Source organism: Heptranchias perlo, chromosome 1, assembly GCF_035084215.1.
Source record: "Heptranchias perlo isolate sHepPer1 chromosome 1, sHepPer1.hap1, whole genome shotgun sequence".
In the NCBI taxonomy this organism is placed as follows: domain Eukaryota; kingdom Metazoa; phylum Chordata; class Chondrichthyes; order Hexanchiformes; family Hexanchidae; genus Heptranchias; species Heptranchias perlo.
In genome coordinates, this window is record NC_090325.1 from 65,208,901 (window position 1) to 65,225,394 (window position 16,494).

Consider the following 16,494-nt stretch of genomic DNA (forward strand, 5'->3'; position numbering starts at 1 on the left):
GACAGGAGGGTCGGTAACCAGAGGACACAGAATTAAGGTGATTGGCAAAAGAAACGGAGGCAACATGAGGAAAACACTTTACGTAGCATATGATGATGATCTGGAATACACTGCCTGAAAGGGTGGTGGAAGCAGATTCAATAACAGCTTTCAAAAGGGAACTGGATAAATACTTGCAGTGGAAAAAATTCCAGGGCTATGCGGGAAGAACGGGGGACTGGGACTAATTGGATAGCTTGTTCAAAGAGTAGCACAGGCACGGTGGGCCAAATGGCCTCCTCCTGTGCTGTAAGATTTGATGACTATCCCGTGGCTCCAGCCCCAGCATTATTTACCGCATTACTAGGAAATGCAGTCAGCGAGCACCTCCGCCCAATCGCCCCGTGACCAGGCACCTCCGCCCAGAGATGAGGGACCCATACATAGAGGCAGCCAAAACCAATGAGACCTGCAAGATGTACAATTGGAATGCAACAATTTGTTAAACCCTGAGGATTCAATGGCTGGGGGGGGGGGGGGGGAAGGGACGAGAGCTTTAATTAAACTGTTCCCTATCCCCAAATTCTCACTGACTGATTTGGCGGCTGTTTTGTATTTCTGACAATTTAAATATTCTGATTGATTCAAACAGAAATAAATTGTGTGCCATCATTAAGCTGATTCAACAAAAAGCTGATTGGAATAGTTCCCATCAGAAAATTTTGAATAAAATATAACGAGACTGCTCTGCTCAATCCTAGAGCAACTTAAGAAACCCATTTCATATATTAGCTGAAAAATTTATAATGTAACATTAAATTGTTACAACTATCTATTATTTTGTACATTTGTTCTGTTTGTTATTTACCCTGAATAATGTTTTCTAAAAAGATGTTCTACTTAAAGTTGTGATTATATATATTTTTTTTAAAAAAGTGGTGCACACAGCCTTTATAATTGGTGCACAAACCCAAATTCATTCCACACATGACCGAAAAAAATTAAGAGGGAACTTTGGCCTGGGAGTAATATGCTGCAGCATGGCAGTACTGAGCAAGGGGGAGGGAGACACCTTGGGCATGATTTTAGCTCCAAGTCAGGAACACAGCACATCCTCAGATATTTACGTGGGGAACCTAGAGTCGTAGAAAGTTACAGCACAGAAGGTGGCCATTTGGCCCATCGTGTCCATGCCAGCCAAAAAAGAGCTTTCGCACTTAATCCCACTTTCCAGCACTTGGTCCATAGCCCTGTAGGTTACGGCACTTCAGGTGCACATCCAAGTACTTTTTAAATGAGTTGAAGGTTTTTGCCTCTACTATTCTCTCAGGAAGTGAGATCCAGATCTCCACCACCCTCTGGGTGAAAAAAATTCTCCTCATCTCCCCTTTAATCCTTCAACAAATTACTTTAAAATCTATGCCCCCTGGTCACTGACCCCTTTGCTAAGGGAAATAAGTCCTCCCTATCCACTCTATCTAGTCCAGTCATAATTTTATATACCTCAATTAAATCTCCCCTCAGCCTCCTTTATTCCAAAGGAAACCACCCTAGCCTATCCAATCTTTTCTCATAGCTAAAATCCTCGTAAATCTCCTCTGTACACTCTCCAGTGCAATCACATCTTTCCTATAATGTGCTGACCAGAACTGTATGCAGTACTCAAGCTGTGGCCGAACCAATGTTTTACACAGTTCCAGCATAACCTCCCTACTATTATATTCTATGCCTCAGCTAATAAAGGAATGTATCCCGTATGTCCTTTTAACCACCTTATCTACCTGTCCAGCTACCTTTAGGGGTCTGTGGACTTGCACGCCAAGGTCCCTCTGTTCCTCTACACCCCTCTCCCCATTTATTGTGTATTCCCTTGCCTCGTTTGCCCTCCCCAAATGCATTACCTCATACTTCTCTGGATTGAATGCCATTTGCCACTTTTCTGCCCACCTGACCAGTCCATTGATATCTTCCTGCAGTCTACAGCTTTCCACCTCACTACTAACCACACGGCCAATTTTTGTATCATCTGCAAACTTCCTGATCAAGCCTCCCACATTCAAGTCCAAATCATTAATATATACCACAAAAAGCAAGGGACCTAGTATTGAGACTTGTGGAACCCCACTGGAAACAGCCTACCAGTCGCAAAAACACACGTCAACTATTACCCTTTGCTTCCTGCCATTGAGTCAATTTTGGATCCAACTAGCCACTTTACCTTGGCTCCCATGGGCTTTTACTTTTTTTGACCAGTCTGCCATGTGGAACCTTGTCAAAAGCCTTGCTAAAATCCACGTACACTACATCAAACGCATCATCCTCATCAACCCTCCTCGTTACTGCCTCAAAAAATTCAATCAAGTTAGTCAGACATGACCTTCCCTCAACAAATCAATGTTGACTGTCCTTGATTAACCAGTGCCTTTCTAAATGACAATTTACGTTGACCCTCAGAATTGATTCCAATAATTTGCCCACCACCGAGGTTAGACTAACTGGCCTATAATTACTTGGTCTATCTTTTTCTCCCTTTTTAAACTACGGTACAATGTTAGCAGTCCTGCAATCCTCCGGCACCACATCTGTATCCAGTGAGGATTGGAAAATGATGGTCAGAGCCTCTGCTATTTCCTCCCTTACTTCTTTTAACAGCCGGTGATACATTTCATCCGGGCCTGGTGATTTATCTACTTTCAAAGATGTTATACCCTTTAATACTTCCTCTCTCATTATGTTTATCCCATCCACTATTTCACGTTCCTCCTCCTCCTCCACTACAAATCGCAGCATCGTCCCCCTCTTTTGTGAGGACAGACGTAAAGTATTCATTAAGAATCATACCCACATCTTCCACCTCCACACATAGGTTATCTTTAGAATACCAGAAACCAAATGAGTGCATCGCAATCTGTGATTGCAACTCAATTGAAGGTAAATATTTGTGCATCCAGGCTTCCCACACCAGGCAGCCAGATGGACAGGCTGGCTGCCTACTGGAAGTAAAAGGAGTCGTGAATCGGATGGGGGGGGGGGGGTGGGGGAAAAGAGGGAGGGAGGGAGGGAGAGATTGATTGATTGATTGATTGAGGGCCGTGGAAGAAATTGGAGGAGGGGGTGGGGGGGAAACCATGGACAACATCAGGCGAGCCTTGGAGAAGATCTGTGGGGGTGGAGGGTTTCCAATCATGCCAGTGAGCTCATTTTTACTGCCCACCCTCCCCCAATCCATCCGTTCTTGGGGGTTAAAATCACCCCCCCCCCCCCCCGGTGTTTGAGAGAACTGGAAGACAGTACCACAGGTGAAGGACTGTGGGGGGTGGGGGGGGGGTTGGGGAAAGAAAAGAGGAGCAGAGAAGGAGCAATATGAAGTACATGGTGATTGACAAGAAGGATGGAGACTTACAGAAGCAAAATGGAAAAAAAAACCAGGGAGAAATAAGTACCCACCCGAAATTAAGATTACAGCATACCAAATCAAATCTTTTAGTTTGAGTGACAACTCATGAATATACAATTCTATGTATACATGAACAAAATAGTTAACTGGAGAAGTGCAATCAGAACACAGGAGCACTGCATCCTGCAGACTATTAGCTTTAGTTCCATTGGAACCAAATTATGAAAAAATACAAGATGGTAAAAACCTGCCACCTGAAGGCAATCCTGCAACATTGCACCATTATAAATATACTTTGCAAGAGACCAGTGACAACCCTGTAAAGCCTTAGGGTTACATTTGTACTGCTGGCTCTAGTTCCTAATCTACAGGTCTCTTGCACTTGGCAGCAATCCCAAAGTAAATTTCTGGAATCCTTAATACTGGTTACCAGAAAGACTCTTCAATATCAAAGTAAAAGCTGCCAAAGTGACAGCAGCATGGTCAGAAAAATGACATGTTGCCAAGACTCCTCTTGGGTGTGGTTGGGGGGGGGGGGGGTTAGGAGGTCTTCTTGGCACTTCTGACTACAATGTTTGGGTGTGTGGGTGGGTGTGTGGGTGGGTGGGTGGGTGGGTGGGTGGGTGGGAGGAGAAGAGGGGGGATGGTCAGACTTCTCAGCCCACTCAGAGGGCAGTGGTAAAAACATCCAGTTCCTACCAAAATATGGGGTGGATCTTCAAATTAAATACTATTATATCAGGAATGATGAGGTTCATCAGCTGATCTGCTACACAACAATATGAGAAATAGAAGCAGAAGTAGGCCACACGGCCCCTCGAGCCTGCTCCGCCATTCAATAAGAACATGGATGATCTTCTACTTCAAGTCCACTTTCCTGCCCTGTCCAAAAATCTATCGATCTCAGTCTTGAATATACTCAACAACTGAGCATCTACAGTCGTCTGGGATAGAGAATTCCAAAGATTCACAACCCTCTGAGTAAAGAAATATTTCATCTCTGTCCTAAATGGTCGACCCTTTATCCTGAGACTATGTCCCCTGGTTAGAGATTCTCCAGCCAGGGGAAACAGCCTTTCAGCATCTACCCTGTCAAGCCCTATCAGAATTTTATATGTTTCAATGAGATCACCTCTCATTCTTCTAAACTCCAGAGACTATAGGCCCATTTTACTCAATCTCTCCTCATAGGACAAGCCTCTGATCCCAGGAATCAATCTAGTGAACCTTTGTTGGACCGCCTCTAGGACAAGTATATTCTTCCTTGGGTAAGGAGACCAAAACTGTACACAGTACTCCAGGTGTGGTCTCACCAGAGCCCTATATAATTGCAGCAAGACCTCCTTACTCTTCTACTGCAACCACCTTGTAATAAAAGGCTAACATACTATTTGCCTTCCTAATTGCTTGCTTTACCTGCATGTTAACTTTCTGTGATTCATGTACAAGGACACCCAAATCCCTCTGAATACCTTCATTTCTTAGTCTCTCACCTTTTAAAAAAATTCTGCTTTTCTATTCTTCCTACCAAAGTGGATAATGTCTCATTTCCCTACATTATATTCCATCTGCCATCTTCTCATCCACTCACTTAACCAGTCTATATCCCTTTGCAGCCACTTTGCATCCTTCTCACAACTTACTTTCCCACCTAGCTTTGTATCGTCAGCAAACTTGGATACATTACACTTGGTCCACTTATCTAAGTCATTGATATATATTGTAAACAGCTGAGGCCCAAGCACCAATCATTGCAGCACCCCACTAGTTACAACCTGCCAACCCCAAAAAGACTAGTTTATTCCTACTCTGTTTTCTGTCCATTAACCAATCCTCAATCCATGCTAATATTTTACCCCCAATCCCAAGCCCTAATCTTGTGTAACAACCTCGTGTGGCACCTTATCGAGTACCTTTTGAAAATCCAAACATACTACATCCACTGGTTCCCCTTTATCTACCCTGCTAGTGACATCCTCAAAAAATTCTAATAGATTTGTCAGACACAATTTTCCTTTCATGAAAGTGTTGACTCTGCCTAATCATATGATGATTTTCTAACTGCCCTGTTACTACGTCTTTAATAATAGATTCTAGCATTTTCCCTACCACTGATATCAGGCTAACTGGCCTATAGTTCCCTGTTTTCTCTCTCCCTCCTTTCATGAATAGAGGGGTTACATTTGCTACCTTCCAATCCACAGGGACCATTCTAGAATCTAGGGAATTCTGGAAGATCTTCCTGGGGTTATAACTTACATTATTTTCTTGGTATTGATTGTTCTTCAACAGGGTGATGACACAGTTATGAATGAAGAAAGCAAGTGCAAGAACTCCTGTAAGATGTGGGAAAGATAATCTAAACTCTGGAAAAGAAATACAAAAACAGAACTTTACCAGCCACGTAACGAGCATCCAATGAGTTTTCTTAAGCTCACTTAATTTACTTTGAACACAATTGTTCTGCTTTGTGCATAAACCACTTCAGGATCACATTTTAAAAAGAAACTTGCAAGATGATTGCTCCTCAAAATTAAACTGTACAAAGTAATTGAATGACCCAATGGTTTAAAATGATCAAAAAAAGGAATTTGGGATTTGTGGAATAAAGTGACAGTACACACCTGAAATGAGGAGCAATATCATTTTCCTGAGGTGCATTTATAATTGTGAATTTTTTAATTAAGAGTAATTTATAATTACATGATTAAGTTAACATCACTTTGGCCTAAATATGTTCTTACTGGTACTCTCATTCTATGTATTCCTATTCTATTTCTCTTTTTAGATACTTCCCTGCCCTTCTAAATAATTTTTTTGGTGTTGCTCCTTTCGGTTGGTTTGGCAGAAATGATTACCTCAATGGGGAACTCACACACCAGCATCAGGAATGTTGTCTCTGGGTCTGCCCTTGGGTGGTTCCACTTCTTTCCAAGGGCTTCTCTTCCCACTAGTGCACAACCACCTCTAGAGTCCCCCAAGGTGCTATCTTTGGCCACTTCTCCTAATCTACTTGGCGCCCTTCAGATCATTTGCAAGCACAAGGTTGACTTCCATATTTCTGCTGATGTCACCTAGCTCACCTTCTCCACAATTTGCCTCGACCCCACAACCATCTCTGTGCTGGCAGACATAACAACTTGTATTTATATAGCGCCTTTAACATAGCAAAACATCCCAAGGCGCTTCACAGGAGCATCATCAGACAAAATTTAACAGAGCCACATAAGGAGATACTAGTTCAGGTGACAGGTAGGTTTTAAGGAGCATCTTAAGGGGAAGAGAGAGGTAGAAATGCAGAGAGGTTTAGGGAGGGAATTCCAGAGCTGAAGAGCTACAAAGCTGAAGGCATGACCGCCAATGTTGGGGCAAAGGAAATCAGGGATGCACAAGAGGCCAGAATTGGAGGAAAGCAGAGTTCTGGGAGGGTTGTAGGGCTGGAGGACATTATAGAGATAGGGAGGGGCTAGGCCATGGAGAGATTTGAGCACATGGATGTGAATTTTAAAATTGAGGCATTGTTGGATCAGACGCCAAACGTAGGTCAGCGAGCACAGGGGTGATGGGTGAACGGGACTTGGTGCGAGTTAGGAGACAGGCAGCAGAGATTTGGATGAGCTGAAGTTTATGGAGGGTGGAAGGTGGAAGGCTGGCCAGGAGAGCATTGGAATAGTCAAGTTTGGAGGTAACAAAAGTATTGACGAGGGTTTCAGCAGATGATGGGCTGAGGCAGGGGCAGAGACGGGCGATATTATGGAGGTGGAAGTAGGTAGTTTGGATGGAGTAGATAGGAGGTCAGAAGCTCAGCTCAGGGTCAAACAGGACGCCAAGGTTGCGAATGGTCTGGTTCAGTGTCAGACAGTGGCCAGGGAGGGGGATGGAATCGGTGGCTAGGGAACGGAGTTTATGGTGGGGACCAAAGACAACGGCTTCGGTCTTCCCAATAAATAATTCTGTTCATCCAATACTGGATGTCAGACAAGCAGCATGACAAATCAGATGCAGTGGAGAACTTGGAAATGATTAAAATGTTCACTTTTCAGAGACTGAATATTGCGCACCAGTAACCTTACCTCACTCCCACTGCTGCAAAACTCTTATTCACACTTGTGTCACTTCTAGACACAATTTCACCAAATATTCCTTGCAGGTCGCTCATCCTCCCCTCTAAACTACAACTTGCTCAAAGCTCAACTATGTATCCTCCCCCGTTTTACAATGACTCCGTCACCTCGGCACATTAACGTTAAAATGTTCATCCTCATCTTCAAACTCCCATCAGCTCGTCTATTCTCCTTACATCCCCTCCCATACTTTTTGGTTCTTTGATTATGGCCTTCTGTTCATTCTCCACCCCTTTATTCCCTGCCATCTCAGCCCCAGTCTCTGGTTCTCCCTCTCAACCCCTCTGCTTCTCCCCTTTCCATCTTCAAGAGCCTTATTAAAACCCATCTTTTTGGCCAAGCTTTCAGTCACCTCTCCTAACTCTCCCAGCAGGCTTGGCACCTGTTCCTTATTAATTTTCTACTCAGAAAAGCATTTCAAGGTGCTTTACAAAGTTAAACGTGCTACATAAAAGCGAGTTTGTTGTTGTTTGGAATGAGCTATGGTTCATACAGTTAGTATTTGCAGTCAAGTTTTAATAATTTTAGTTACATTCAATTGCCAAGTTGAAAAGGGACTGGGAATTTGTCAGTTAGCAACAGTTCGTGTCCTACATAGTCAGCCATCTACTTAGGAAGGACTCAAACAAACCTACATACAGGAACAGAATTTATGTACTTTCAAAAGGAATCATTAGGAAAGAACGATTTAAGGGAAAATCACACAGAACATGGATTTATACAGGCATGTCAGGGAAGCTGGCCAATGTTAAAGATAATTTTAAAGAATTGGTTATCTGCTGAAAAGACTTTCCACTTTGGCTTACTATTCTAGGATTTTTTAAACAAAGTCTGAATGTCAGCCTGCGCAAGTTCTGTTGTGTTACTTTGAGGGCCCCCTTACACACTGCACTGAAAGTAAGGGAAAAAGTCATTTAACCCATCTCATTCATTTGGGTTCACACTGTCCTGCCTTAGAAACAAATCCATATGCCTCAACCACCTGGTGAATCAGCAATTAGTCCATTTATTTTTGAATGGCTCAAAACTGCATTGACTGTGCTAGAGGATAGTCTCACTAAGCTAGTACCTACTTCACAATTATTACCTTTTGGAATACTTCATAACTTCAGTTCAGGAAAAAAAAAATCTACTACTTGAAAATAATTCTTGGAAGCAGCCTGAAGAGGTTATGGCACCCTGCATACCACCCTCCATTTCTATAAATTCTTGGTGACAGCAAGAGCTGTAATGGATTCCAGGAAGGGATATGTGTGCAACTCATTTGTTTAACAAAATTCTACACTTTAGTAAGCTTTAAAGCTGAAGCAAATACGATCAATGCTGAAAATTTCCATTTTTGAAGCAACAGAATTAGGGTGAAGCATTGCTCTGCTGACCAAATAACGAACCTTAAAACATCCTATTGCATCAGGTGACTTTTCTCTTCTTCACACCACCACCCCTCCTCCTTATATCAATCACCCTCAATGTCTCAAGCAGAGTGTTTGTAGCTAGTTTTGTCCTGTGGGGCCATGTCCAATAAAACCTGGGCCAAGGCCACCAAAACTAATTTCACTTAGGACCTTTACAGCTGGCACATTTCCAACCTTCTAATTAGGCTGGGTTCAAACTCAGAGCCTAGGGGTGAAAGAGGTGTGCTAATCCATTAAATATCCCAGTTCCTCTCCCACCTCCCATTTAAAAAAAAAATCAATTTAATTAGGTTTGAAACACATGTTGCAAATGGTGAAAAAATTTAAATTTATGTACTTAAATAGTGGTAGAATTAGATATAATGCAATCCTTTTCATTACACAAAATACACCAACACAAGTAGCAAGCAGAAAAGTATTAATTTCCCATTTCTCTAATCTGCAATAATGTTATTAGCATGATTTTTCTTCTTTAAAATGGTCACCATATCATACTGGCTCTGTTTAAAATTAATATTGCCAAAATGGCAATTCCATTTTGGAATTTGGGGGGGGGGGGGAAACTATAAAATGCCTCAATACATTCTCAGGATGTCCCAAAGTTTTCCACAACCATTGAATTAATTTTGAAGTGCAGTGACCATTATGGACAAAATTGTGACAGCAAAATTGCACACAGAGGTCTCAAAAACAATAAGGGAGATGAACGACCAGTTAGTCTGTTTTTGGTAGTATTTGGTTGAGGGGATAATGCTGGTCAAATATCAGAAGAGCTCCCATAGAATAGTGTCATGATAGCTTTTACATCCAGCTTGTAATAAATTTGATAGCCAGGTGAAGGATAGAACACGAGAGCCTGGTCTTCAGCTGCTTCCAAACCTTTATTCACAGAGATCCACATTACCCACACCACACCCTAGATAAGCTCTCAAATGGACACAAGAGTCCCCAATTGATATGCACCACCTGAATACAATTAACACCAATTGATATCATATGGATACAATTAACACAACTAATCAGGAATTCAACACCTCTGTCTCATCTGAAAAACATCATCTCCAGTAATGCAGTCCAAATACTGCATTGAAGTGTCAGCCTAGATTACATAGTCAAATCTTGGGAGTGGGGCTTGAAGACTTGAATGACCTTCTGACTAAGAGGGGAGAGTGTTAACAACTGAGCCAGGCTGACATGACCACAAGAATCCTTTAGAAACTAAGGTCAGTGGATACCAAGAGTAAGATATGGATTAGTAACTGGTGAAAGGGCAAGAAGCAGAGGCTTGTCAAAAGGAAAGCTAATAATTAATTGCATTGACATTGGAGGATGAAGAGGAGAAATAAAAAGTATATAGAGTAGGATAACCCAGTGTATCATGCTAGCCCCACCTCCCTATTCCTGGTATACATTGCTGACTTGTAATGCAGTCTGGATGCAAGTAGTTAAATTTTCCCTTCTGTGTGAAGGTGAGGGGAGGAAAAAGATGCAAAAGGAGGAAACGGCTGTGGATTCAGAAGCGACTTTTTTTTAAAAAAAGAGCTTAACAGGGTTTGCTACAAACCAGTGGCAAGTTAAGTTCAAAATATATGCAATACCTTGTATTTGTTTGCAAGTAAAAATATGAAGTACAGGTGCTCCAGTGAGTGGGATAGAACTTCCCATGGGTGTAGTTGAAAAGAGACCCAAGGATATTAGATGACTCATTGCTCACCATGTCCAAACAGTCGGCATCCACAAAAAACAAAGCCAATAGAATGCTGGGTTATATTATAAAGATCAGTTGAGTTCAAATCCCCAGAAGCAGTGCTGAAGCAATCAAGCTGCACTTAGTAGAAGCAATCCAATTGCAAGGCTGATATCTGGTGTCAGAGGGAAATCTACAATGAACGACTTGATAAGTCAGAGGGACCTTATTAAAAAGGTATACAAGATACTGGACAGGATAAAGTTAACCTACAATGATACTTTCAGCTATGTCAGGGTAGCAGGACCAAAAGGCAAAGGGTTGTGAAGGAAAAATTTAGGACAGATGTCAGGAAGTCTTTCTATTCTGGAAGAATATCAAATGGGCTGAACAGCCTTTTTTAAAAATCTGAATCTATTTTGTGATAAAGAGGAATCAACTCAAAGGCAAGTTTTGTACAAATTTTTTTGGTTTTTTAAAATTTGAAGAACTTCTGAATAGTTTGAAATTTCACTCTATACACAAGACAGTCACAGCAACAATAAAGTGCAATTATTGGCAACATTACCTGCTACAAAATTGTTTACCGATTCAAACCAATGGAACTCCATGTGAAATCCTTGTTGTGCAGCCTTCAGTGTTACCAGTATAATTAAATAGAAGACTGAAATTGTGCCTGCAAATAAAATCAAAACAAACTTTCTAAAATGACAGACATTTAGATACACTGATAAACTTATCAAAAATGAGCAATAAAAGGATCTGCCAGGCCTCCTAATGGCTGTAAGTGCATGCATTTCTCAGTGTAGTACCAAGCCACACAGAATACAGTTCCTAGTTTGATTCTTGATCTGCAGAGTTCAATGAATCTCAGCCAGGAAAGCAGTTGGAACACTACAATCATTCTTAGCACATCTCATTCACTAAATGCCACCCATCCATTCCACAAGCATAAAGAGCATAGTCAAAAGTTAACTACTAAAGTCAAACCTGGTAAAACAGTGAACAAAGTTGAACCAACACGCCAAATTCAGATTTGCCCACTGCAAGACCAGAAGCAGAGTCAAATATATGAACAGTATATGACAGCAGTTTATCAACCAAATATCCAACAGCAATGATTTTTGAGCTCCTTCAAAATCTAATTTTAATATCCCCTATATATCAAAAACTCAAAACTTTTTTTAGGCAACTAGAGTCAAATAAAAATCTTAACATCTCCTTTATCAGTACTGAAGACTAAAAGTAGCAATGTATTCTCTCTTCCTCAGGAAATGTTCTAGTATCTTTCAGTACCTCCACTCACCATGCTAGCATTTTTTTTTAAAAACATAAATTTCTTAAATATTTTTGACTATATTCAGCAACACAGTACCTCCCAACACCATTTTAAGAGATCAGTGCATCTAAAATAAATTAATCAGCAAATCATAATATTCAGTTTGTGCCAGGAACAACAAACTCAAACGCACCACAGGGAGCTGCAGAAGTTATTCTGTACAAAGACGTCTATCAAACAGCCAATCCAAATAAATCCCAGACACAGCTATGAAAAGACTTCACAAAGTTTCATAGTGATTTTCCAAACTCTTGGATGCACTGGGACCATCATACAGTTTCTTCTCTAAATAAGTAGATTAAAAAATGTACACTAGTTCTTCAGTTAATGCCCTCATTCTCAGCCAGTTTCATAAAGTCGCATCAACATGTTAGCAGAGTACTTACCAAGATTATTGAACCGTGCAAAGAACGAAGGTGACTTGAAGCTGAGGAGAGGCAATAAAAGGAAAATCAGGTAGAAAGGAACAGTATTGGTTTTACTCCACCACTCCTGAAACTCATGCAAGCTTGTGTCATTGCTTATGATGAAGGACATGTCAGTGTTATTCACTTGGTGAACTCCAGGTGGGTTTGGACAAATAACTGAAAACAAAAAGAAAGAATCAGAACTACAAGTTCTATAAACAATTATAACAACCCTCAAATGGTAGGAAAGAAAAAAAAACCTGAATCCTGGCAGACAAATTGTGCTCCAGTTAGTAGAACAGACTGATTGGGAACTTTACTTGGAATATTAGAGCTAACTTCTGTTATGCATTTATGGTACAAGAATGAGGATCAATGTCATTTTACTTAGGACCCTAGTAGTTACAGAAAAAATGGTCCATACCTCCGTTCCAATTTGGACTCAAACTCTAGTTCCAGAGGTTTATGACTAGCTCAATTGCCCTACCGTGCAACCCAAATACTTCCATGCATCAAATTTGAAAAAAAAATTGCCAAATATTCTTTTACAATTATGGACACAAGAACCATCTTTCCAATTTTTATCAAATATCTAGTAGCAATGGTTATATTTGTGGATTTTAATACCAAATATTTCTCTCAAGTTGAACACTGCAGGTCACTTGTAAACAAGCCCTTGCTCCCTAAAATCTAGAGCATTTACCTGCCCAAAGCCTAGGTAAGTATAGTAAGCTAAGGGGTACAAAGAAGTCTCATCACTGTTTTCCAGCTTACCGGATATACCATGTACCCTCAAGTTATTTCCTTGACTTCATAAGGTGGAAGAACAACAAACCAACTATGGCTTGGGCTATAAATTACTAGAGATAGATTTATTGAACATTATTAAATACCAGCAATAGATTTATAGTAAATAAACTTTACTATTCCTCCACAGGCCATCAAAAACACCAAAAGTGCTTTCCCTGTACTAACTCTCACTGTAAACTGGACAGGGCTAAATGGGACAAAATTAAATTTGTGGCGGGTCACTGCTGACTGAACCACAGACTCTCTGGCTTTCCTCGATCTATGATGGCTTCATAAGTGCTGACAGAAGAAGTTAGCCTCAGATATACGGTTCATAATCATTTGAAGAAATACCAGAACAAAGGGAAGCTTTTAAAAAAAAGCCTCAAGCATGGAGCTGCCAAACATATATTTTAAAGGATGTTTGTATTTGAATGAAATGGCTTGCCAGCCACCTGGGAACTTCTTATTTTACCCTCTGATTGCGTAGGCCACAATGAGCCAGAGTAAAAACTCGAACCCGAATTGGATAACTTGGTCTTCCCCAGTTTAAGGGACAGTTAGTTTGGTTAGACTCATTATTGAGGATGTAAACTTAACACTTGATACTCAGCGCTTAACTACGATAAATGTTAAATGCGTACAAATAGCTCACAATGATTAAGAATCTGATATTCTACTGAAAAGATCACAAAATATAAATAATATGTTCATTTCATGACAGGAAGTTTACATTTAAATTCTGTTCCAGACAAAACTTGCAGATTCACAGGCCTACCTTTATTACTTCCATTCGTACTTAAAACATGACCGACTTCTGTGACATTATGAACAAAATCTGGAAAATAAGGTAGAGGGACATGGTAGAAGTAAGCCTAAAATTCTAACACAATTATACACATCTCCCTATAACAATTTCATGCCACTAGTTACTGGAATATTGAAAACCCTTTTGGGTGATATCAATATGTACATGCAAACATGTACTACAGAGATTACATTACACTGATGAAAGCCCAAACTGGTAGAAAAATGTTGCATCTTGTTTTACTTACTGTAAATAAATTTGCCTGTGTTGAAGAGGAAATTGGACATAAGGACCCAGTACACAATCATGGCTCCAAATAGAGAAATGAGAGAGAAAAGAAGACTGGACCACTGGCCAAATGAACCAAAATAATATTTACAGACATCAGGGAACTCCCAGTTTGATGTATCGATGTGAGCTTTGGGAAAGAAAACAAATTCATTTCAGAAAATAATTGAGCCTTATCTATGCAAACAAAGAGGATCTATAAACCAACATTTACATTGAATCAACAGCACAGAAACAGGCCCAACTGGTCCATGCCAGTGTTTTATGCCCCAAACTGGCCGCCTCCCACCCTATCAGTAAACAAAACTTCAGTTAAATCAGTCGCAAGTTCCCCTGCTGTCTTACTGGATAAAGATATCACCTGATACAGCACTAGACTATGCAGGCCGCAGAGTTCCAGGCTGCATTCGAAGTTAGGCAATCATAGCCAAGCAATGCTGATGTGAGGCGAGAACAGGAACAAGCCTTTCTGCAATAGCTCTACAAACTGTTCTCCATATGTGAACCTAGATGGTAAATGTGAACGGCCACTTGAGCTAGGTACAAGAGGGCTGCTATTGTACATGAAACCATACTCAGCACTTTCAGGAGAAAGGAAGAAAATCAGGGGGTGGGGAAGGGATAATCCCCTGACAAACAACTAAACACAATCAACAAGAACTCTTACAGGGTAGGAGATGTTACCTTATACAACAGTAGCTATTTTACTATTGCACAAATAACTATATACTCAGCATTGGACAGGTTGACCAAAGAAAGTCTGAGGTGAGCATTTTATGTTCAAAGTACTCAACCTAGAAGTGAACAAAATATTACCAGCATGCAAAAGTCAATACATTTCAGATCTACTTCCTTCCAGGTAGTAGTATGTTTGTGGTCAGGCAGCTCTGGAACAACTCCCACAGTCCAAAATGTCAGCTTCAATTAGAGGGAAGAGATAAACTTCCCAGTCTAGGATCCAGGTGGCCCCTCCCTATAATTAATGTCACTGAAATGGCTGAGGAGGGAAGGAGACATAAAATGGCAGGTCTGACAGGCAAGAGACTTCATGGTATTTAATTTCCTTCACAATATGGGGGTGGGAAAAGTACACAACAGAATGTACAACAACATTCTTCTTCCTAGCAGTCAATTTCTGAACAACTTGAAGACAACATTACTAGTCTTGGTGGAGATATGCTGGATTCATTCTCTGAATGTGACACTTTCCATCTGGATCTTAATGGCCTTGTTTGCAAAACACCTCTCAACAACCCTTTTTAAAAAAAAAAAATCCCTTATAAACTTTAATGAGAGAACACAAAGTCCTTCCATGCTGGGTGCCATTTACTTTTCTGAAGGGTTCTTCCACTTTTGTTGTATCACTATGGGCTCCCAATACCCATGGGTGGATTACTCCAGTGTTACGGATTTAAACTTTGCTAGATCAAAGCACTTTTATGTCACTGCATGCTCACTGTTTGCACTTTCCCATTAGCAGAAAACATCCAAATTATGAGGATGGAAGTAGGTGCAAATAAACTGAGGTTTTTGTGATGAAGACATTTTACTAAATATCAGATACTCTTCTTCTCTGATACTCATGTTCACTCTTTTAGTGGTTCTTTACTTGCCAAATAACCCAGTATTCCAGTTACTTAATTTTTCTCATTAAGTAAAAAGCCACTGAAAGAGACTTGCTGAAACATTGTGTTCCCATAAGAGCCAAAGTGGAGGTTCACATCCACTATTCTCAGAACTGTGTGCGTGTAAAAAACAGAAAAGCTGAGCTATTTGGCTGACCTAAAAATGCCAGATATATAGTTTCCAAACTATGGTTATTTTATTATGTTCTAATTTTCCTTTGTGTAAAAGTCTTACCAATTGTTGAAAATTCAGTGTGACAAATTGAAAGCACACTCCCTATAAAAATTATTTTGGGAATAATAAAGACTTCTAATTGGAGCCAAAACTATCCCATGGGGTGCAAACTGGTACATGTTTCTAATGCTGAGGCATAGGGGTCAAATCCATTTTACAAGAAAGTATTTTCACAATCCCATAGAAAGCTGTTTTATAACAGCATAGAACTAGCTTTGATCACAAATGTATTAAAACATTTAATATCATTAGTATTGTTTTAGTTTTTAAAAATTACTTATTATTCCCCCACCTCAAGTATCTTTCAACCCCTTTTTCAAACTATTTCTGTTGAAAAACTTTAATTATGAGATAGTTTGGGGCTGTTTACATACACTACACCTGGACAAATTAAATATGGT

General features: G+C 40.4%; 1 protein-coding gene across 4 annotated transcripts in view; it reads right to left on the minus strand.

Moving 5' to 3' along the window:
- slc38a9 (solute carrier family 38 member 9) overlaps positions 1-16,494 on the minus strand; it is a 61,881-nt gene that overhangs the window by 16,067 nt on the left and 29,320 nt on the right. For all 4 annotated transcript variants that reach the window (XM_067985988.1, XM_067985996.1, XM_067986005.1 and 1 more), the window contains exons 7-11: positions 14,193-14,363; positions 13,916-13,975; positions 12,328-12,525; positions 11,171-11,278; positions 5,636-5,742 (exon numbers count right to left, since the gene is read on the minus strand). In XM_067985988.1, the coding sequence (XP_067842089.1) occupies positions 5,636-5,742; positions 11,171-11,278; positions 12,328-12,525; positions 13,916-13,975; positions 14,193-14,363 (644 nt within the window). The remainder of the gene's footprint in view (positions 1-5,635; positions 5,743-11,170; positions 11,279-12,327; positions 12,526-13,915; positions 13,976-14,192; positions 14,364-16,494) is intronic.